General features: G+C 50.1%; 1 protein-coding gene across 4 annotated transcripts in view; it reads left to right on the top strand.

Annotated features, from left to right (window-relative positions):
- LOC114683313 (endothelin-converting enzyme 2) overlaps positions 1-18,836 on the top strand; it is a 42,420-nt gene extending 23,584 nt beyond the window's left edge. For 2 of the 4 annotated variants that reach the window (XM_028857552.2, XM_028857548.2), the window contains 18 exons: positions 2,460-2,537; positions 2,859-2,994; positions 3,152-3,367; positions 4,188-4,312; positions 4,423-4,569; positions 4,734-4,799; positions 9,243-9,431; positions 10,249-10,391; positions 10,724-10,838; positions 13,307-13,417; positions 15,113-15,211; positions 15,311-15,388; positions 16,162-16,265; positions 16,441-16,551; positions 16,677-16,744; positions 16,913-17,103; positions 17,192-17,287; positions 17,974-18,836. In XM_028857552.2, coding sequence (XP_028713385.1) covers positions 2,460-2,537; positions 2,859-2,994; positions 3,152-3,367; positions 4,188-4,312; positions 4,423-4,569; positions 4,734-4,799; positions 9,243-9,431; positions 10,249-10,391; positions 10,724-10,838; positions 13,307-13,417; positions 15,113-15,211; positions 15,311-15,388; positions 16,162-16,265; positions 16,441-16,551; positions 16,677-16,744; positions 16,913-17,103; positions 17,192-17,287; positions 17,974-18,150 — 2,250 coding nt within the window. In that variant the 3' untranslated portion in view covers positions 18,151-18,836. Of the gene's footprint in view, positions 1-1,962; positions 2,165-2,459; positions 2,538-2,858; positions 2,995-3,151; positions 3,368-4,187; positions 4,313-4,422; positions 4,570-4,733; positions 4,800-9,242; positions 9,432-10,248; positions 10,392-10,723; positions 10,839-13,306; positions 13,418-15,112; positions 15,212-15,310; positions 15,389-16,161; positions 16,266-16,440; positions 16,552-16,676; positions 16,745-16,912; positions 17,104-17,191; positions 17,288-17,817 lie in introns of those variants that run through there. The other 2 variants (XM_028857547.2, XM_028857550.2) reach the window with 2 other exon arrangements.
- Positions 18,837-22,215: the final 3,379 nt, after the last annotated feature.

The following is a 22,215-nucleotide window of genomic DNA, read 5'->3' as shown; positions in this document are numbered from 1 at the left end:
GGCCTGTTAATTTCAGCTGCTGGGGAGACTGAAGCAGAGGAATTGAAAGTTTACAGTCAGGTTAGACAATTTAGTGAGATTTTCCCTTAAAATAAAAATAGTAAATTTTTTAAAAGACAGACTCAGTCATTATGTAGCCCTGGATGGCCTGGAATTCAATATGTAGACTAACTAGGATGCCTTAAGTTCACATAGATACACCTACCTCTGCCTCTGGAGTGCTGGCATTAAAGGTGTGCATCACCACAGTCAGCCAAAAATAGCCTTTATTTTAGACACCTCATATTGAACTTTTATTTCATTCAAAATTTTTATTTGTTTATTTATTTATATTTTATGTGTATGGATGTTTTGCCTGCCTGTCTGTGCAACATGTGCATGCAATGCCTGTGGAGGCCAGAAGAGGGTGTTGGATCCCCTGGAACTTGAGTTACTAAGGGGTGTGAGCCTTTATGTGGCTGCTGGGAATTGAACTCTGGTCTTCTAGTAGAGTGGCCAGTGCTCTTAACTGCTGAGCCGTCAATCCAGCCTCAAAAATAACCTTTTAAAGCCCTCAAATAATGTGGAGGTAGATTACCTATTAGCAGATACAGGGTCCTTGGTTCAATACCCAGTACCTGAAAAACCAGACTGCATCATCACATACTCTTAATGTGCCATGCACTGTTTCATTTGATTCTAGAAACGCACTCTGAGGTAGATCCTACTCTTCCATTCTACAGATGGGAAAGCTGGTCTGAATCCAGAGCTGTTCATCCTAACAGCAACACTGTTTTTGTCTTGTTTGAGAACATGCAGTTTGGGGATAAAAACCTGCCTCAGAAAGTAGCCCAGCAGTTCTCAACTGAACCCACTCATCATGCATCTCTTCTCAGCCACAAGAATATTCCACGCTGGAACCTCTTGCAACAAGATGTCTGAGAACCGAGGTGGGAATCGATAAATGATTAACCACTGCCACTACGTAAAGCTTCCTCATATCAAATTCTTGTATTCTCTTGGTGAGGTTAGGGAGAAGAAGATGAGGCGGTGACTCAGTGCCCCAGTTCCCTCCCCAGCACTGTAAAAAACATGAGGCACTCCTTGGTGCAACAGACTGTCACACTCCCCTGCCTGTTTAAGGAATCACAATATGGAAGGCAGATGGCAGATGCATGGATGCCACACTGTTGCGTTTCAGTTAAATATTGCTTGGTGTTATTTTTTTTTTTCTTTCTTGTAAACCTCCCAAATAAAATCGCTTGCCTTCCTGAGTTAGAAGTGTTAGCATGTCTTTTCTTTAAATATCTGTGCATGGCTGTTTTTTTCCCTGCCAATTTGTCACCATCTGTAACCCTCCCTTTATGAGATGATCTGATGACAGCAATTATCTTGGAGAGTAAAAGTGCCATCTTGAAGCAATGTGTAAGAGTGGCATTAGTGTGAGCTGTGTGTACAGTGCATGCTGCCCTAACACTTGGTGTGTGCTTGTGTGTGTCCCCAGTGACACTGGGCTTTTGCATATATACATTGTGAATGTTCAGTGTGGTTGCTTCTGAGAGTCTCTGTGTGCACTTGTGCTGGGAGTCTGTGTGCTGTTGTATATCCTGTGGACACCTGTAAAGGCGTGAACTGCCAGTGGCGTCTATCTATGCGTGCCGGCTGTAAAAAGACCCCGCAGACAGACTAGTAGGTAAAGAGGCTCCTCGCCGGGGCATGATTCCTCTATGGTGTTTAAAAGTGTTGGAGAAGGCCTGCAATTTGGAGAGTTCGGGTAAAGAATATTAGCAGGGATTGGGCCTCAACCAGAGGAAAGCAAATTGTGGGTGGCCTGCCTGAGGGGCTCTCGGGCTTGATGGAGAGCAGCGGTTGCAGGGAAGGCTATATCCACAACATCGGTCCCGGGCGCCGAAGCTGGCAGGGAGCCGCGCGCGCTCCGCCCCTCCCCCTCGCTCCCACCCCCGGGCGCGCCGCTGGGTGGGGGAGACTTGAGAAAGCCGGGGCCGCGGCGGCCAAACCAGGGGCTGCAGCGGTGGCTGTGATGGAGGGCCGCGCCGGGGCTCAGCGGGTGGCCTGGGCCGTAGTTCCTGGGCGGGTCGACCTCGCCCAGCCCTAAAGGCGCGGCCGGGCCCTGCTCCACGCCACCATGAACGTCGCGCTGCACGAGCTGGGTGGCGGAGGCAGTGTGAGTGGTGGCCCTGGGCTCCAGGGGAGAGGACCCGGGTGGAGAGGGCACGAAGTGTGGAGGGGAGGGTGTGAGTGAGCATCTGGCAGGGACTCCGGCTTGCGGGTGATGGGGGCTCCCTACGCGGGCTAGAGAGGGATGATGTCAGAGGGGACCCCAGCCTGAGAGCCCGGCACCTGGGAAGGGCCCTCCCTGCAGGTCGGAGGAAGCTGGCCCAGCGACGGACACCCGGGCAAGGCCTTGGGCAAAAGGCCTAGCTGCCTGACCTCAGTTGGCGCTCCTGAACTGTTTGCAGATGGTGTTTGCTAAGCTGCGGGATGAGGAAGCACCGGAAACTCCAGTAGAAGGCAGGACCACCCAGGACTCGTTGGAGGTGGGCAAGGGGGTGCCCCCTTTCTCCTCAGGCCTCACCCTTGGCATGGCGCCTGTCATAACCATGTGCTCTGGGCTCTTCTGGTGGGTCGTCTGCCCCAGTTTCCACTCCATCTCTGGCCTCTGCGCCAGGACTAGGGTGAGGTGATTCAAAGCCATGACGTTGCACAAATCAGGCTGCCCCTGCTTCTTTGCTCTTGGGCCCCCAAGTTAACCCCACTATTTGTTCCATGACTCCAGAAACCTTTATTTGCTAGAAGGACTTCGGTGATCTTGAGTCCCTGCAATGCAGCTCAATTGCTCCTTGTCCTGTGTTGCCCAGGTGGGGTTCCAGAAGAGGACAAGAAGACTCTTTGGTTCACACACACAGCTGGAGCTGGTCTTGGCAGGTCTCTCTCTAGTGATGGCTGCCCTTCTTTTGGGCTGCCTCGTGGCTCTGTGGGTCCAGTACCACAGAGGTAGGTGGGTCCACGCCTGACAGGAGTCCTCATAACTGTGGGGGCTAGACATGGAAGGGCCTCTAAATATTTTTCTTGTTGGGGCTAGCTCTCCCAACTTCCTGAAGTCCTTGCCTTCTCCACACGTTTTCTTCTTCCATCATGTCCCCGGCCACAGACCCAGCCCATAGCACCTGCCTCACAGAAGCCTGCATTCGAGTGGCTGGGAAAATCCTGGAATCTCTGGACCGTGGGGTGAGCCCCTGTCAGGACTTTTATCAGTTCTCCTGTGGAGGCTGGATTAGAAGAAACCCTCTGCCCAATGGGCGTTCTCGCTGGAACACCTTCAACAGCCTCTGGGACCAGAACCAGGCCATCCTGAAGCACCTGCTAGGTGAGCAATGGCTTCAGGAGTGCTGTGCCCATCTTAGGCTTCATGTCCAGCACATGGTCTAGCACTTAGCTGGTACTCGATAAATATCCACCAGTGAAGAACTAGGTGGATCATTCTGTGGCGCTCCTGAGGGAGCGTATGCTGAGAGCAAGAGCTCTCGATAACTGGAGATGGGCTACATGGGGGCAGACCTCTAAGAATAACAGAGGCTTCTTTGAGGGTTTCTACAAACAGAGGCGTGAAAGCCCCAATTAACTCTTCAGTCTTCATGGGTGCTGCACACATTTAATCCCAGCGCTGGAGGCAGAGGCAGGCGGATCTCTGTGAGTTTGAGGCCAGCCTGGTCTACGTGGTGAGTTCCAGGCCAATCAGGACTATATAGTGAGACTACTTCCAGAGAGAGAGAGAGAGAGAGAGAGAGAGAGAGAGAGAGAGAGGAGAACCTGGCTTGCTAATGTATGCCAATAATTCCAGTTACTCAGGAGACTGAGGCAGGGAGATTGGAAGGTCAAGGCCAGCCTGGGCAACTTATTAAGACCCTATTTTTGACTTTACCAAAAATAGAAAGAGGACTGGGATTATAGCTCAGTGGGAGAACTCATGTCTGGCATGTGAAAGGTCCTAAATTCAATCCCCAGTGCCACAAAATACATACATACATAAATACACACACACACACACACACACACAAACATACACACACACACACACACACACACACACGGGGGGGGGGGGAGGAGAAGAATGAAGGCCAGGGGCTCCCCTGCAACAATTAATCTAACTGCTCCCTGGACCCTATCCTGTGTTCTACCCATTGCAGAGAATACCACTTTCAATTCCAGCAGCGAAGCTGAGCGGAAGACGCGGCGCTTCTACCTGTCCTGCCTCCAGCTGGAGCGCATTGAGAAGTTAGGAGCCCAGCCACTTCGGGACCTCATTGACAAGGCAGGGGCACTGGGTGGGCTTCGGGCAAGAGGGGCCCGAGGGACAGGATGTGGTCCAGGGAAGCTCTGAGAATCCCTGGACCAGAGATTTCACGTGTGCTCTCTACTCAGATCGGTGGCTGGAACATCACGGGGCCTTGGGAGGAGGACAACTTCATGGAAGTGCTAAAGGCAGTAGCCGGAACCTACAGAGCCACCCCCTTCTTCACGGTCTATGTCAGTGCTGATTCTAAGAGCTCCAACAGCAATGTCATCCAGGTGCCTGGCTGGGAAAGGGTAGGGACTCGTGGAACCTTTGCCAAGCAAGCCAGGATTCCCCTCTCCTCTGACAGGCAGGCTGAATACCCGCCCGCCCCCTCCCCATGCCCAGGGGTCTCTGGTTTAAAGTGGGAGAGACTAACTTTTACCTGTTGCCGTTGCAGGTGGACCAGTCTGGGCTTTTCCTGCCCTCTCGAGATTACTACCTAAATAGAACTGCCAATGAGAAAGTAAGGCACCGCCTAGAACTTCTGCCCCCATCCCTTGCTGAGCTGGCTAATCCCTAGATACCTTCCTCTTTGCCTAGGGTCGGAGTGGGGAAGGTGAGCCTGTTACGCTGCCTAGCAAGCAGGCTATCCTCTATTCCTCTCTTCTCTCCTTTCCTCAGTCCTCTTCCTCTGTCTCTTCTTTCCTCCCTTCCGTTCTTCCTATTATTCTTCCAAGAAATTTTTTTCTTTCTTTTTGCGGGGCTGGGAATCAAACCCAGGGCCACACACATGCTAGGCAAGCACTCTACCATTGAGCTACATCCCCAGCCCTGGGAAGACATTTCGTGGGTACCTACTGTACGCCAGAATCTCTGGAGCAATTCTGAGATGTCAGTTTCAGAGTCACTGTCACAGGAAGTTTTTGATATCAATAGGTTTATGGATCTAAGGGTCTGAGAACAAGGTTCAAAAGGTCTGCAGGACTTAGGCCAGATGCAGGCATCCAGGACTTCCCTTCTGAGATCACATTTGAGTCAGGCCCCTATAAAAGCAGAGAAGTGGTCCAGCACCATGGCTCAGCAGGTAAAGGCACTGGCTGTCAAGCCTGATAACATGAGTTCAATCCCTAGGACCCATGATGAAAGGAGAGAAGTGTCTTCTCCAAGATTTCCTTTTATCTCTACACTCATGCAAACACACACACACACACACACACACACACACACACACACACACACACACACACACCACAAATAAATAACTAGGTGTAATTTTGAAAAAAGACTACAAAGGCTCATCAGAGGTCATCCTGTGTAGAGATAGGTTACACAAGTGTTCAAAAGAAGAAGGTAGGCGGGCGGTGGTGGCGCACGCCTTTAATCCCAGCACTCAGGAGGCAGAGGCAGGTGGATCTCCATGAGTTCGAGGCCAGCCTGGGCTACCAAGTGAGTTCCAGGAAAGGCACAAAGCTACAGAGAGAAACCCTGTCTCGAAAAACCAAAAAAAAAAAAAAAAAAAAAAGAAGAAGAAGAAGAAGAAGAAGAAGAAGAAGAAGAAGAAGAAGAAGAAGAAGGCTCCGTGTGTTTGGACCATGAGGACGAGTCCAGGGAGCCTTCTGTATAGAGAGGAATGTGTTGAACAAAATGTTGAAGCCAGAGAGGCTAGATGTGTTTGGAATGTAACCAGAAGTACGGTTTGGCGAGATGTGCTGCTGAGCACATCGGAGGCTAGAAGGAGGTCGGTGACTGGTTATGAAGAAGGTTTTGAATGCTCCAAAGATTTATTCTGCAGCCCAAGAGTCACCTCCAGGTTCCAGAACAGGGATGGAGGGATGAGGTTAGCAGTGCCTTGGGAAGCCAGTTTGTCTGGAGGTAAGAAGAAGACGCAGGGGAGGGAGCCTGGAGCCCAGAGATGAGAGTCTCTGCAGTGCCTGGACTCTGAGTGGGTGAGGTGACGGCCCAGGTGATGGCCCAGGTGCCGGAGGGAGGAGCAGAGTGAGTGCTAAGCTGAGGTTGCAAGACATACCACGCTAGAACCGCGGCATGCTAGTTAGCTGATGTTAGAAGAGGAAAGGGGTAAAGATGATTGCAGTTGTAAGGCTGAGTGATGGTGGAATGGAGTAGGCCTTAGGGCATCCGTGGTATCTGTAGAAGAATCAGCCTGGACAACTTGGGGACCAGGAGACAGTGTGATGTCACAGGACAAGGAGCGACTTTGAAACCAGACCTGGATTTCAAGTTCAGCTCTCCTGCTTGTTGTAATTGATTGGTGTCTCTGAGGCTGGTTTCTTGTCTGTAAAAAGAGAAGCATAGGTTCGAGGTGTGGGGTACCAGCCAGTGCTCCTGCGTAGAACAGATAGCGTGGGAGAGTCTCTCATTTTAGACATGTGAGTTTGAGGAACGTGGGCACCTTCTGTGTGAGAGGGCTGTAGGCAGCTACGGAAGTTGGTGGAGCACTGGAGAGGATAGTGTGAAGGGAGCCGGAAGCTCAGGGCTTCTCCTTTAACGTAGACAAAGGCGGGAGAAAGGAGGCGATGCTTGGGTGTCAAGGGCTGTGGAAGAAAGAGCGACCAGCTGGAGAGTCCTGTGTCCCTCTGCCATGCCTTCGTTAACATTGCCTGGACTTCTCAGCCAGACCCTGCTCTAGACATGTGTGAGTAAGACTGCCGCTCTTCCCTCAGTGGTGGAGAGAATAGGAAGCCTCTCATGATGCTGGTTTGGTCACAGTCATTAGGACAACCACAGAGAAGATACGCGAGGCTCCCAATTTGATTCCAACTGGGAACTAGCCCTGGATGAGGGGGGGAGGTAGGCCGAGACTGAGAAAGAGGGGCCCAGAGCAGAAGCAGTTCAGACAGGCTCTCAGGAAGGAAGATGGACAGCTTGTTGACAGACTGAAGGAGCGAGGAAATGAAATAGGGACAGGTGATCCAGTCCTTCTGGACACATATGTAGATTTAATTTAGAATTTAGGAACCATTTTTTTTTTTTTTGAGATAGGATCTTATTGTATTCCATGCTAGTCTTAACTCCTGGACTTTAGTGATTTTATTGCCCCAGCCTCCTGAGTGCTAGGACTGCACACACACATTACCATAGCGGCAAGTTTAGACTTTATCCCAAAAGATACAGGTTTTGACTCCCGGGTCCCACAAGATGGCATGAGAGAACCAGCTCTCTATCCTCTCCCCCAACTTGAGTAGCAGGCCATGCCTACACACATGCTTGCGCGCGCGCGCGCGCGCGTGTGTGTGTGTGTGTGTGTGTGTGTGTGTGTGTGTGCAGAGCGCAGGGAAGAGCTGTGTTGGCCATCGCTTTGGAAAAGGCCTCATGGTTGATTCTTACTGCACCATTGGGTTCCTTGGGGGGGAAGCCTCTTGCCATAATCGGGGAAGATGTAGTGCAATGGCGGAGACAGGAAAACTAGGGGTTCGGAGAATTCAAGAAAGTCTCAGGAGTAAGTCTTAAGCTGAGGACAAGGAAGTGGGGAGAGAAAAGTACACACACGTGCCAGGTCCGTGACTGGGCTAACTGTGTCCCCCTAGCAGCTAGGATGGGGCGCAGAGTGATTCTCTTCTGACGCCAGCAACAGTAGAGTGGGGAAAAGGAGAAGTTTTGTAGTATAGAGAACAAATATCGCTGGGGAGTGGGGTGGGGGTGGGGTGGAGGTGACGCACGCCCTTAATTCCAGCACTTGGGAGGCAGAGGCAGGTGGATCTCTGTGAGTTCGAGGCCAGCCTGGGCTACAGAGTGAGTTCCAGGACAGCCAGGACTGTTACACAGTGAAACCCTGTCTCGAAAAGTCAAAACAACAATAACAACAAAAGAATGAATATCAAGGGACCAAAAACTTTTCAGTGAAGAAAAGAGATGGCCTTTAGCATTAAGTGAGCCGGGGGGGGGGGGGGGGGACGGGACTTCAGTTCAGGAGTAGGAAAGAAACTCAGCATGGTGGTATATGCCTGTGATTCTAACACTTGAAAGCAGGTGGGAGAACTGTGAGTTCATACCACTCTGGGCTACATAGTGAGGTCTTGTCTTAAAAAGAGGGGAGGGGAACCACAGAGGTGGTTGCTGGCTAGAGCTGACTATCTGCATGTTTTTTTCCCTTTCCTCCACAAATACTTAGTGTTAGTGAACTATCATAGGGAAGACATTGTAATTGAACCCAAGATTCCAGGGGCGGACAAGCAAACAAGCTTTGTCCTGACGTGCCAGCCTGGCCCGAGGCAGGCCCAGGTAGTGCTCAGGCTTCCACATTCTGACCCTGTCAGGGGCAGTTTGCGATGGGAGTCCTTACCTCATCTCCTCAGGCTTGTTCCCTCTATGGAAATTGGAACTACTATGGATTTTATGGAGTTGCTATGAGGATGTGGGGCAAGATACATTATATGTAAATCCCTTAGCCATCTGGTCAGTGGATACATAATGTTCAGTGCTTTTTTTTTTCCCCCTCTGTGCTTTCTCTCTCCCCTGGATACAAGGGAGGGTGAGAAAAGCACATCTGAGGCCTGTTAGGATGAGAAGTGGGAGGGAGGCGAATTGGCAGACCCCCTGCAGGGTCAGGTCCGTCCGTGCAGCTGTTCAGGTAAAAGCACATGGCTCCTGACAGACTGGGTAATTAGAAGGGCGATAGGAAATGAGAAGGCCAAGAACTACGGGAGTCCATCCGTTGGGTAAACATTTACAGGGGACCAGTTCTGTGCTTGGCCCTGATCCAGGCTCTCGGGATTCAGACACAATCTGAACAGTGTCCACTGAGGGAAACAGATGATGCGAGCACAGGTAATAATTAAGTAAGTCAAAGCCGACAGCGGTCAGCAACGGATCAGGAATTAAACAGGGCCGACGAGACGTCCACAAAGCGCGTCAAGCCAAAGGAATGGTGGGAAGAGCCCCCCCCCCCAGCGGATCTTAGCCTTGGGCAGGACTTGTTCCTGGCTTTGAGGATGACGGGCCTTCACAGGTGCTTACTGCCTACCTGGACTACATGGAGGAGCTGGGCATGCTGCTGGGTGGACAGCCAGCCTCCACCCGGGAGCAGATGCAGCAAGTTCTGGAGCTGGAGATACAACTGGCTAACATCACTGTGCCCCAGGACCAGCGGCGTGATGAAGAGAAGATCTATCATAAGATGAGCATCTCGGAGCTGCAGGTGGGGTAGGCGGGGGACTAGAGAGGTTAGGGAGAGGCTAGCCCTTGATAAAGACCACCCCGTCTCCTTATCTCCTGAGGCAGCCAGTCCCCCCACCCCCACCCCACTTCCTGCTTTTGTGAGCTTTCCAGATGTGTATTGCCATCCTGGAAAGAAAAATGGTCAACATTTTAAGCCACCTCTCTCAAGGCCATCCTCTAGTCTCTTTTAGTCCTGTTGACCTGGACTACGTAAAGAGATAGTATTTAAAATGTTTAGCCAGATGTGGTGGTTTACATCTGTAACCCCAACACTTGGGAGACAGAGGCAGGAGAATTTCTGTGAGTTCCAGGCCAACCTAGGCTACAGGTGTGAGACCCCATCTCCAGTAAGCAAGAAAATGGAAATACAAATTGATGAGATATCTACAGAATGATCAGAATGTGTACGGAAATATCTCCTAATGCGCCTCCTGTGCCAGCCCTTTTGGTTGAATTATGGAAAGACTAGGGGAATGGAGATTCTATAGAGAGACCAGGTATGTGGGACATGTTGGGGAAGTGGTGTTTTATCAACCAGCATGAAAATATTTGAATTTCCGTGCCCAAGCTGAATGCCACACATAGTGGCTTCCCTTGTATAATGAGTGGTTAGGCTCCCAGACAGCAGGGCATTCAGGCCTGGAAAAATCACTTATTGCAGGAAGGGGTCCCCAAGCAGCCAGTAACTGTTACTATGGCAATGGGAAAGATGCCCAGGCTATTGCAAATCACTGGGGGAAAGAGTCTGTTGGGAGCCCAGTGGGAAGGCAGGGAGCCTGAGGAGTTTCTGCTTTCAGGCTCTAGCACCCTCCATGGACTGGCTCGAGTTCCTTTCATTCTTGTTGTCGCCGCTCGAGTTGGGTGACTCTGAGCCCGTGGTGGTGTATGGGACTGAGTACTTACAACAGGTGTCGGAGCTCATTAACCGCACAGAGCCAAGGTGTGACTGGGGAACGGGAGGGGGCGGGGGTGGTACCGGTGGTGGAGGGGACTCAGGGCTCTGGAAATTTCTGGAAGGCCCAACCATAGTGAACTGGCACACAGAGTGAGTGATAAGGCCTGAACCTTCCAAACTTCACGTCAGAACGTCTGTGGACTCTTCCCCTGGGCAGTTTCAGGGTATTCATTTGTGATCTCTATTCCCACACCTTGCTCCAAGCTGATTTCTGCAGGCATCTGTGTTCCAGGGAAAGGCTTCAGGGTCCTGGGGACTGGCTGGGGAGGGGAAAGGGTTCCACACACGGCTTTCCTTGTTTTCTGGTATGGAACTAGCGTCCTGAACAATTATCTAATTTGGAACCTGGTGCAGAAGACGACCTCAAGCCTTGACCAGCGCTTTGAGTCTGCGCAGGAGAAGCTGCTGGAGACCCTCTACGGCACCAAGAAGGTGAGCTCTGCTTCCTTTCTGAACAAACCTAGCTGGTGCTATCTGCTCACAGTGTTTCAGGAACATTTTCCTCTTGGTACGTGAGCACATGGTATGGAACACAGATCGGAATCAAGCTGTCATAATTCCCAATCTTAGTTCCTTCATATTTTAGCCTATGGCACCTTGGGGTATGTGAGCACGTTGCTCTGGCTCTGTTCCCTCATCTGTAACAGGAATAAGTTTCAAGGCTGGCTTAAGTCAATGTCCGCACCTGGTGTAGATAGGCATACAGCTTTGATGATGAGGATGAAGATGATCAAGTGTGCTCTTCATTTCAAGAGGCCTTGTTAAGTGTGGGGAGTAAACCTGCAATCAGATGCATGTACCTTTGAAAGTGTTAATTGTTCACTGTGAGTGAAAAACCTTTGTATTATAAAGCTGAAGTTGGGATGGGCACACTTTATGTGGGGGAGGTAACAGAACAATTTTCTCAGAAGATGCCCTGTGAGGAATAAACTCCTGAGAAAGCAGGGGACGAGGGCATTCCAGGCATAAGAAACAACACATGCAAAAAAAACAAAACAACAACAACAAAAAAAACCCACAGAGGCCTGGAGGAGCTCGGTGTGTTTGTTTGCAGGGGTTCTGGAGGAGCTCAGTGTGTTTGCAGGGGTTCTGGAGGAGCTCGGTGTGTTTGCAGGGGTTCCGGAGGAGCTCGGTGTGTTTGCAGGGGTTCCGGAGGAGCTCGGTGTGTTTGCAGGGGTTCCGGAGGAGCTCGGTGTGTTTGCAGGGGTTCCGGAGGAGCTCGGTGTGTTTGTTTGCAGGGGTTCCGGAGGAGCTCGGTGTGTTTGCAGGGGTTCTGGAGGAGCTTGATGTGTTTGCAGGGGTTCTAGAGGAGCTCGGTGTGTTCGCAGGGGTTCCGGAGGAGCTCGGTGTGTTCGCAGGGGTTCCGGAGGAGCTCGGTGTGTTTGCAGGGGTTCCGGAGGAGCTCGGTGTGTTTGCAGGGGTTCCAGAGGAGCTTGATGTGTTTGCAGGGGTTCTGGAGGAGCTCGGTGTGTTCGCAGGGGTTCCGGAGGAGCTCGGTGTGTTTGCAGGGGTTCCGGAGGAGCTGGGTGTGTTTGCAGGGGTTCTGGAGGAGCTTGAGAACAGGGATGCAGGCTGAGTTTGGTAAGGGGGCATGGGACGTCCATGGCAGTTACGTTAAGAAGTCTGACTATGCCGGGTGGTGGTGGCGCACGCCTTTAGTCCCAGCACTCAGGAGGCAGAGCCAGGCGTATCTCTGTGAGTTTGAGGCCAGCCTGGTCTACAAAGCGAGATCAAGGACAGGCGCCAAAACTACACAGAGAAACCCTGTCTCACAAAAAAAAAAAAAAAAAAAAAAACAAAAAAACAAAAACAAAAACCAAAAAGTCTGACCATGACAAGTGACGACAGTGTCACAGGGCAGGAAAATGGTGACATGCCACTTAAGAAATGATGAGGATGAGCTAGTAGTCACTAGTGACAGACTGGATTGGGAGGGGAGGCGATAGAGGAAGCTGGGGTGATGCCCAGGTTTCACGTATAGTGGACTGATGGCATATAAGCCTGAACTGTAGACCTGAGAAAGCAACTTCTGAACTTGGGCCAGCAAGATGGCTCAGAACAGCCGGGCAATGATGGCGCACACCTCTAATCCCAGCACTCAGGAGGCAGAGGCAGGTGGATCTCTGTGAGTTTGAGACCAGCCTGGTCTATAGAGCAAGTTCCAGGACAGCCAAGGCTACACAGAGAAACTCTGTCTCAAAAACCAAACCAAACCAAAACAAAAAATGGTTCAGAACAGCTGGTAAAGACACTTGCCACCAAGCCTGATGACCTGAATTTGATCCCCAAGTCCTACATGGTGGCTCCTTTAGGTTGTTTTCTGACCTCCACACTTGGACTATGGTAGGTCAGAATATCTCCCATTCCAAATAAGTAAACATAAAAAAGAAACGTCTAAGGGGGCTGGAGAGATGGCTCAGAGGATAAGAGCACTGACTGCTCTTCCTGAAGTCCCTAGTTCAGTTCCCAACAACTACGTGATGGCTCACAGCCATCTGTAGTGAAACCTGGTGCCCTCTTCTGGCCTGCAGGCATACATGCAGATAGAATACTGTATACATAAGAAATAAACAATCTTAAAAAAAAAAAAAAAAAGAAAGAAAAGAAAGAAAGAAAGAAAGAAAGAGGAAACGTCTAAAACCCAAGGGAGACTATTAGGAACATAGCAGAGTGAGAACTGGGAACGGAGTGGGCGGCATGCCCATTTTCTGCTGGAGCTTTGCCGGGTCGGCGTAGTTTGAGATGTTGCCTTACCTGTCTCTGAAGTCCGAAGGAGAAGTGGTACCCCAAGCCCAAGTGTCTGTTGCCCAGCTGAGAGGCTTAGCCCCAGAGAAGGAGGGAAGCCTTCAGACTGGAGGTCAGTGCTCTCTGTGGAGATCTTGCTCTTTGTCCCTTTACAGTCCTGTACGCCAAGGTGGCAGACCTGTATCTCCAACACAGATGACGCCCTTGGCTTCGCTCTGGGCTCGCTCTTTGTGAAGGCCACGTTTGACCGGCGAAGCAAGGAAATCGTGAGTCTTCAGGCTTCTAAAACTACCCTTTGATTTGTTTAAAAATCTGCTGGTCGTATGTGTGCATACATAGAAAAACTGGGAAGGGCATTCACTAATCAGCAAACTGGGTGGGGGGATTATGGGGCATTGGGTTCCTTAAAGTTTTCTGTAATGTACAAATTATTATACTGGGTTTATGTTACTTATATAATTATCAAAAAATAATACTAAGAGATAACAATAGATATGCTTAAATATTAGATGTTTATGGGAGAGTTGTTTATAGGGAGAAATGAAACAAACTGAAATGTCTAATCATGGAGTAAAAGAAAAATAAATAATAGGATGGAATATGATTCCACCTTTATTTTATTTTTTAATTAGTTTATTTTTATTTTATGTGAATTAGTGTTTTGCCTGAATGTATGTCTGTGTGAGGGTGTCAGATCTTGGAGTTACAGACAGTTGTTAGCTGCCATGTGGGTGCTGGGAATTGAACCTGGGTCCCCTGGATAATTAGCCAGTGCTCCCAACCACTGAGCCATCTCCCCAGCTCCATGATTCCACTTTTAAAGTGAAGATAAATTATTTATTTATTTATTAGTATTATTTTGTTTTTGTTTTTTGAGACAGGGTTTCTTTGTGTAGCTCTGACTATCCTGAAACTTACTCTGTAGACCAGGCTGGCCTCGAACTCAGAGATCCACCTGCCTCCCCGCCCCCCAAGTGGTAGGATTAAAGGCGGGCACTACCACCTCCCAACTAGAATTTATTTTTTAAATTAAACAACTATGCCTTGCTTTCTTTTTCTTTCTTTCTTTCTTTTTCTTTCTTTTTTTTTTTTTTTTTTTTGGTTAAAAAGAAATTGGTGGTGCCAGGACTGCATCTGGGGCCCTTAACATACTTGACAAGTTTGTTACCTCAAGCTAGAAACCCAACTGTGAGCTGAGGCTGGCCTGATAGTCACTATTGTAGACCAGCCTGGCCTCAGACTTGTGATGGTCCTTCTGCCTCTGCTTTCCACACCTGGTGTAGTGATACATTTTAAAGCAGGACAAAAGTAGATTGCAAAAAATATATACAGATTGCATAACACAGCTCCATATTTTGTATTACTTTCTGGGCTAGCAGAAACACTAGGAATAGCCAGACTGTTAAGAGAGCTTTGTGATGAGATTACAAATGTTTGATTTTCTTCTATTTTCAATACAAATTGTGTTCATGCATTTCTTTCATAACCAGATAAAGATCAATGGTAGTATTTGAAGCTATAATATTAACTTACTTAACTGCCAATTCAAATGTTTATTTAATTAATTAGAAAAAAGTAGCTGGGTGGTGGCGGCACATGACTTTAATCCCAGCACTGGGGGAGGAGGGCAGAACCAGGGGGATCTCTGTGAGTTCGAGGCCAGCCTGGTCTACAGAGCGAGATCCAGGACAAGCACCAAAACTACAGAGAGAAACCCTGTCTGGAAAAACCAAAACCAAACAAACAAAAAAGAAAAGAAAAAAGCTACCTACAATAACAGTAACAATAGCAATAACAGTAACAGTACTGACACCAGTGGTCATCTCCCTGCTGGGCAGCCTTTCTTCAGGAGTCTTCATAATCCCATGACTCCCGGATAGACCCAGATGGCACCTGAGGGTGGAGGGGAGCAGAAAAGCTTTAAGTTCAGGGGGAGGCTGACCTGTGACCTTCCCCTACAGGCGGAGGGGATGATCAGCGAAATCCGGTCTGCTTTTGAGGAGACCCTGGGAGAGCTGGTTTGGATGGATGAGAAGACCCGGCTGGCAGCCAAGGAGAAAGTGAGCCATGGCTGTGTTTCGGGCGCCATCTTGAGGTGGTAGTAGAGGATACAGTTTTGTTGGGCACAGGGAAGGAAACCCTTAACATGGTCTCTTCAGGCAGATGCCATCTATGATATGATTGGTTTCCCTGACTTCATCTTGGAGCCCAAAGAGCTGGATGATGTTTATGATGGGGTGAGTACCTTTGTTCACAGCACTAACGTTCAGAATCATGGGCTGTTGTTCCCCTGCCTCAGTAATTGAAGTTCAAGCACTCATCAGTGGAGTAGACGCAAGTAATTAGACTGCTTAGGTATGGGTTCTGTGCCAGACATGGGCCAGATGGCAGTAGAATACAGCATTAATGAGTGTAGGGATTTGGAGCTTAGACTAACTGGATCATGTTCTTACTCTGTGTAATCTTGGACAGGACGTCTTTAGGCCTCAGTTTCATGTGTAATATGGGGCTTTACTAGTACTCACTTCACAGGGTGATAAGAACAAAAGAATATATCTTTTAAAAAAAGTCAGGTGGTGGTGGCTTCGAGGCCAGCCTGGTCTATAGAGCAAGTTCCAGGACAGCCAGGGCTACGCAGAGAAACCCTGTATGGGAAGTGGGAGGCGGGGAAGCTGGGCATGGTGGTGGCCCATGCTTTTAATCTCAGTAGCACTCAGGAAGTAGAAGCAGGTGGATCTATCTCTGTGAGTTCAAAGCCAGCCCAGTCCTCATAGCAGATTCTAACAGTGAGACTCTGTTTTTTTTTTTTTTTTTTTAAAAAAAAAAAAAAAAAAGCAACAAAAGTCCAAAACAGCACTTGAAGCATAAGTACCTTTAAAATATTGTCAGTTAGCTGTTTACTTCCATTTTCTAGTGGGGGAGACTGAGGCTTGCTTGGAAAGGTCCTTCGGACACTCTCACCTTCTCCAACATGTTGTCATTTGCTTCCTCCCTTCCTCTATTCCTGTAGTATGAAGTCTCCGAAGATTCTTTTTTCCAAAACATGCTGAATCTGTACAACTTCTCTGCTAAGGTGATGGCTGACCAGCTCCGCAAACCTCCCAGCCGAGACCAGTGAGAACGGGAGGGGAGACACGGGGCAGCTGGAGAGGTAGACCAGGACTTCTGGGGCTGGGGTGCGGAGCGGTACAAGGCCCTTGCAGGAGGCAGGCAGGGCAGGCCTGGGCTACTGGGCTGGGGAACATGGGGACAGCAGTCAGGAGCTCCAGCCGCTGTCTTCCTCCCGCAGGTGGAGTATGACGCCTCAGACGGTGAACGCTTACTACCTCCCAACCAAGAACGAGATCGTGTTCCCTGCAGGCATCTTGCAGGCCCCTTTCTACGCTCACAACCACCCGAAGTGTGTCTGAGGCAGGAGGGTCTGGGTGCTGGGGCCTGGCCATGTGGTTGAACTGGGAAAAGAGCTGAAGGGGGAATCAGGAAATGCTCGTGCCCTGTCCTTATTCAGCATTGCTCACCTGCCAGGGCCTTGAACTTTGGTGGTATCGGCGTGGTGATGGGCCATGAGCTGACACACGCCTTTGATGACCAAGGTAGGGAGGGGCCCAGTCTAGAATTTCCAGTGACTACTGCAGGGATTTGAGGTGCTGGGGGCAAGCCTTGGGGATCCTGGTGTCTCTGGTCAAGGCTGGTTGGGGGGCATTTGTTCTCCTGTGGGTGAGTTGTCTTGTCGGTGGGATGCCAGGATAATTTCTTCTCAGGCCGTGAGTATGACAAGGAAGGGAACCTGCGTCCTTGGTGGCAGAATGAGTCACTGACGGCTTTCCAGAACCACACAGCCTGCATGGAAGAACAGTACAACCAGTATCAGGTCAACGGAGAGAGACTCAATGGACTCCAGACTCTGGGGGAGAACATCGCCGATAACGGGGGCCTTAAGGCTGCTTACAACGTGAGTGGCCGAGGTCGGCCAGGCTGCGTAGAGGGTGCTTGGGGAGGCGGGCAGGCGCTGGTGGACTTGTTTCTTATGATTCCCCTAGGCTTACCAAGCGTGGTTGAGGACCCATGGGGAGGAGCAGCAGCTACCAGCTGTGGGACTCACCAATCACCAGCTGTTCTTCGTGGGATTTGCCCAGGTATGGCCCCCCGAGGGAGAACTGGGTGTGTCTCCCGTCCACTCCCTCCAAAGGAGGCCATTAGAAGAAGTTGGGGTCATTCGGGAAAGGTGCTGGGAAATGGGGCCACCGTTGCCGTGTGGGAAGTGCATTGAGAGAAAGCCTGGTGTCCAGAGCCCATGAAAGTAACCTGAAGGGAGAGAAATCTTCGGTAGGGTTTTATTTGAAAGGGAAGGGCTTTAGTGGAATGGATAGGAGCAAGCACTGATCTCCTCCTGTTACTGTGGGAGAATGTGGCAAAAGAAACTGTAGCTTGGGAATACAAAATGGCTGTTCAGGGTTACCCCCCCACCCCCCCACCCCTTGAATAAATAAAATAAGCAGCAGAGTCAGCACCCAGGCAGGGCCTCTTTCAAGTGCTTTGCACCACAGTAAGCAATCTTAAAGGGCTCAGCCTTTCCCCACAGCCACGCCCAGGCTGGGTTACCCTGTGTCCAGATACTCTTTAGAGGCTTCAAGGAACTGAGGGGGCATGTTCCCCTCCCTTGAAGCTGGCCAAGCCTCCTGCAGTGGCCCTGACAACTCCTGAACTCACCAGCCGGACGGTGGTGGTTCATGACCAAGATGGCTCTGCTGTAGCCGAAGCTATGGCCTAATTCAGCTCCACACTAGACACCATATGTCCCCATGTCTGTCCTGGCCCGCAGGTGTGGTGCTCGGTCCGCACACCAGAGAGCTCTCACGAGGGGCTGGTGACCGACCCCCACAGCCCTGCCCGTTTCCGAGTGCTGGGCACTCTCTCCAACTCCCGTGACTTCCTTCGGCACTTCGGCTGCCCTGTCGGCTCCCCCATGAACCCAGGGCAGCTGTGCGAGGTGTGGTAGACCTGGGTTGGGAGAAATGGGCCACTGTGGCCAGGAACTGGGGCTTCCAAGTTAGGAGAAAGCAGAGATCAGCTGGTGTGGTTGTCTCTCCACACCACAAGTGACACAAATCTAGTCTCCACCACCACATCGTGCCTCTGCTTTGGGGGTGCCTGTGCCTCTAGCAGAGATGCCACCATTCACTGTGACATCCTTTCAAATGTGTCACCCTGGAGGAAGTCTAGGCAGAAGTGCCAGTTCCTACAGAGAGGATTCTGTCTCTTTTGGCTCCAAGCTTACTCAATTAGGGGGCCAAGAGGCTATGCCTGGGGCATGCCCATCTCTCCCCAGGAATATTCAGTACTATGTGGAAATGAGCTCGGCTCCCTTCAGCCCCACCCTCAGGTTCCCCCCACCTGTTCCTTGTGCTCCTCCTAGTACTGCTGCTCCCCTCAAGGACAGAGCAACTGAACTCAAGTGGAAGGCCAAGGGCTCTCTCGGGTGAGAGGAGAAATGTGTATGTATAGTTCGTGCTGGTTCCGTGTTCAGGGCATGAGTCTTAGGGATGGCCGATTGTCCCTGGGCCAAACAGAGAAGCAGATCTAGTAGAGAAAAGGGAAGAGTTTATTTTCGCAGGGAAGAGGGTGGGGAGGGTGTGGTCTTGGCTTTATAGGACCCTTTGCTAATAAATAGATCCATATCAGTCACCCTGTCTCTCCCTTCAGTCTTTTTCCTTATTCATCCTCTTATCCGGTCAATATTTGAGCAACTACAATTGTCTTAGTTTGGGTTTCTATTGCTGTGAAGAGACACCATGACCATGGTAACTCTTATGTTGAAAAACATTTAATTGGGGGTGGCTTCCAGTTTCAGAGGTCTAGTCCATTATCATCATGGTGGGACATGGCAGTGTGCAGGCAGACATGGTGCTGGAGAAGGAGCGGAGAGTCCTACATCTTGATCGGAAGGTAGCAGGAAGTGAACTGAGACACTGGAGGCGGTCTGAGCATATATGAAACCTCAAAGCCTGCCCCCACAGTGACACACTTCCTCCAACAAGGCCACACCTACTCCAACAAAGCCACACCTCCTAATAGTGCCACTCCCTATGAGATAGCTTATGAGGGCCAATGACATTCAAACCACCACAATAATATTCTTTACATACTGACCCGAGATTTGAAGCCCAAAGGGACAAAGATGGAGAGAGGAGCACAGCTGGGTCTGTTTGGTCATGGTACATTCTCCACAGCTGGAAGGTTTGTAGGCCACTGCCTCTGTGGCCAGCCTGTCACTGGATCCGGAGAGTAGGTGGTCAGGTCAGCTTGGTTTTTGTTTTTTGTCTGTTTTTTTTTTTTCAAGATAGGGTTTCTCTGCGTAGTTTTGGTGCCTGTCCTGGATCTTGCTATGTAGACCAGGCTGGCCTTGAACTCACAGAGATCTGCCTGGCTCTGCCTCCCGAGTGCTGGGACTAAAGGCGTGTGCCACCACTGCCCAGCTGGTTTTTGTGTTTTTGAGACAGTGTCTCACTATATAGCCCTGGCTGGCTTGGATCTCACTATGTAGATCAGGCTAGCTTTGAACTCAATGATCTACATGCCTCTGCCTTCAAACTGCTGGCATTAAAGGCGTTTGCCATCACACTCAACTTTTATTGTTCTTTAGATTTACTTTTGAATGATATATTGGCTATCCACCAGTAATTTATGTCTCAGGCATGGAGGATAAAGTGGTCTCTGTCCTTTGGGGGCTTCAGCTATTTCATTTTTACCCTCACAAGCTCATCCAGTCTCCACAGCCATGATATTCTCCCAGTGCTCTGCTCCCGTGATGCAGATCTAGCCCTAACCACTTTACTGCAGCCAAAGAAATGGGAATTGAAACTGAGGCTCTGATGGTTATGACCTAAGCCCCGGGAGCCTTCCTCTCTCCATCTGAAAAGTGAGAGTAACAGCAAAGCAGTGGAAGAGTCCATTCACAGAGTGCTCTGGAGGTGCTCTTGTGGCCTGTGGCAAGACCCCCACAGAGCCGATATCGGATGCAAAACACAGGGGTTTATGACAAGCCCAGGCTTGGTCCGCGTCCAACACACTGGCTAGCCAGGTGGAGGAGGACGGCTCTGAGCTCTCAGGGTGAGGGGCTTTTCAAGGGAAAAACTGCAAACAGGGTGGTACAAGCCTTGGTGTCATATGATTGGGTGAGGGTATGTAACCTTTGAATTTACTGGCTGGGGGTTACAGTTATCATTTTGGGGGCAGGCTTGAACAAATCCCAGACTTTGTCCTTGAGCTGCCATGGGGGCTGGCTGGCCTCACATGTTCACATTGACCCATGCACATAGCTCTAAGCTGGTGAGGGGTCACAGACAGTAAACAACTGGCTGAACCTTGAGTGGTCAGAGTATGTACAGAAAGGGAGCTACTGCAAGGACTATGTTGTGGCTCTCCCAGAAACTGCTTGCTTAAGTCTCAGGAAACTGAAATTGAGGCCTGATCTCTGAGAGAAGACTGACAGCCTGTTAGGGCGTCTGCTCGGTCCTCTCAGTGCAAGTAGGGGTGAGTTTGCCAGGTTTGCAAAGAACAGAGTGAGGGCTTGTTATAATTGCCTCTGGTGTCTTTGGGTATGTCAGGAACATGTACCCCATAACCTGTGTCCCACCCCAGTTTTTCAGTGGACCAGACTGTCCCCATATGGGCCATGCCATGCTACTCTGGATGTGCTAGCTGCTGACCGAAGGAGGGCAGTTACACTCCAGAAGGAACAAGATGTCATTCGAACCACCGAGCCACACTGCTAGGTCTGAACCTCTGGGCTCACTTACAGGGCCGGTGGCAAAGTGTACTGGGAAGAGGAGAGCTTTCGTTTCTGGAGAACTAGTTCTGGTGCCAGCTTCAGTCACCCACTAGTGCCTGACGCCAGGCGGGGCTCATCCTTTCTCCAGGCCTTGGCGCCTCGGCAGTCTGTAGAATAAGTGGATTGGGTAAGATGATTTCTGAGACCATTCAGCTTCAATGCTTTGAAAGGGAAATTCAACCCAGGCATAATGTCACATGCCTTTAATCCCATCTATTTGGGAGGCTGGGGCAGGAGGGTCATAGGTCAGAGGCCAGTTTGGAAAACACAGTGAGACACTGTCTCAAAACAAAGCAGTGGTAGACTGCTTGTCTAGCATGAATGAAGTCCTAGGTTCATTCACATGCTGGAGGAAATGAATGTATGGGCTCTGCACGTTCCAGAACTCAGACAGATACTAATAATGTGTGGAGCTTAGCTGCTGAGCAGAGGGTAAGACTAACAATGTTAGCGCATACTGACCCCACAAGGCGCTTGGCAGGAAAAAGCTTTGCTTTCCTTTCATAACTGAATCGGGCCAAGCATGGTGTCACACACCTGTAATCCCAGCACTTGGGAGTGGGCAGAAGCAGGTTTGGGTGCGTGCGTTCGTTCGTTCGTGATTGCAGCCTGGCTACATGTTGAGACCTTGTCTAAACAAAACAAGACTAAAACCCTGATTGGGGCCAGTGAGATGGCCCAGTGGTTAACCTGAGTTTGAGCCCTAGAACCCACATATGGGTAGAAGAGAACTGACTCCACACAGATGTGCACTTTGACATGCCTTCACATGGTAGGTCATGAGGCAGACAAAGAAGGGTCAGAAGTTCAAGATCATCCTCAGCTACAGAAGAACTTGAGGCCAGCGCTGTCTGACAAAAAGAAAAATCTGAGGTCCCTACAATACCACTGCCTCTGTTTCATGATCAGGGAAAATGGGAAAGGACTCCAGGACTGCCAATATCAGGCAAGACAGAGTGTGCTAAAGACACATTTGGGATGCTCTTAATCACTGACAGTTAGTCTTGTAAGTCAAATGCAGACATCTGTCTTCATCAGGCTGAGAGCGACCATCCCCAGCAACAGGTTTATTTCCCAGGCCAGGCACCTGTATGAGCAGGGAAAATCATACACAGTGAATCAAAGTTAAAGCAGGGAGTATGTCTTTGTGGGGCACTCTGCAGGGACCTGGTTCCACAGGTAAGACAAAGTGAACCTTGGGTAGTAGATGTGATTGTCACGCTTAATAGCCCT

Source organism: Peromyscus leucopus, chromosome 12 (genome assembly GCF_004664715.2).
Source record: "Peromyscus leucopus breed LL Stock chromosome 12, UCI_PerLeu_2.1, whole genome shotgun sequence".
In the NCBI taxonomy this organism is placed as follows: domain Eukaryota; kingdom Metazoa; phylum Chordata; class Mammalia; order Rodentia; family Cricetidae; genus Peromyscus; species Peromyscus leucopus.
The sequence above is the reverse complement of the archived record's forward strand: the minus strand, read 5'-3'. Positions and strand labels throughout refer to the sequence as shown.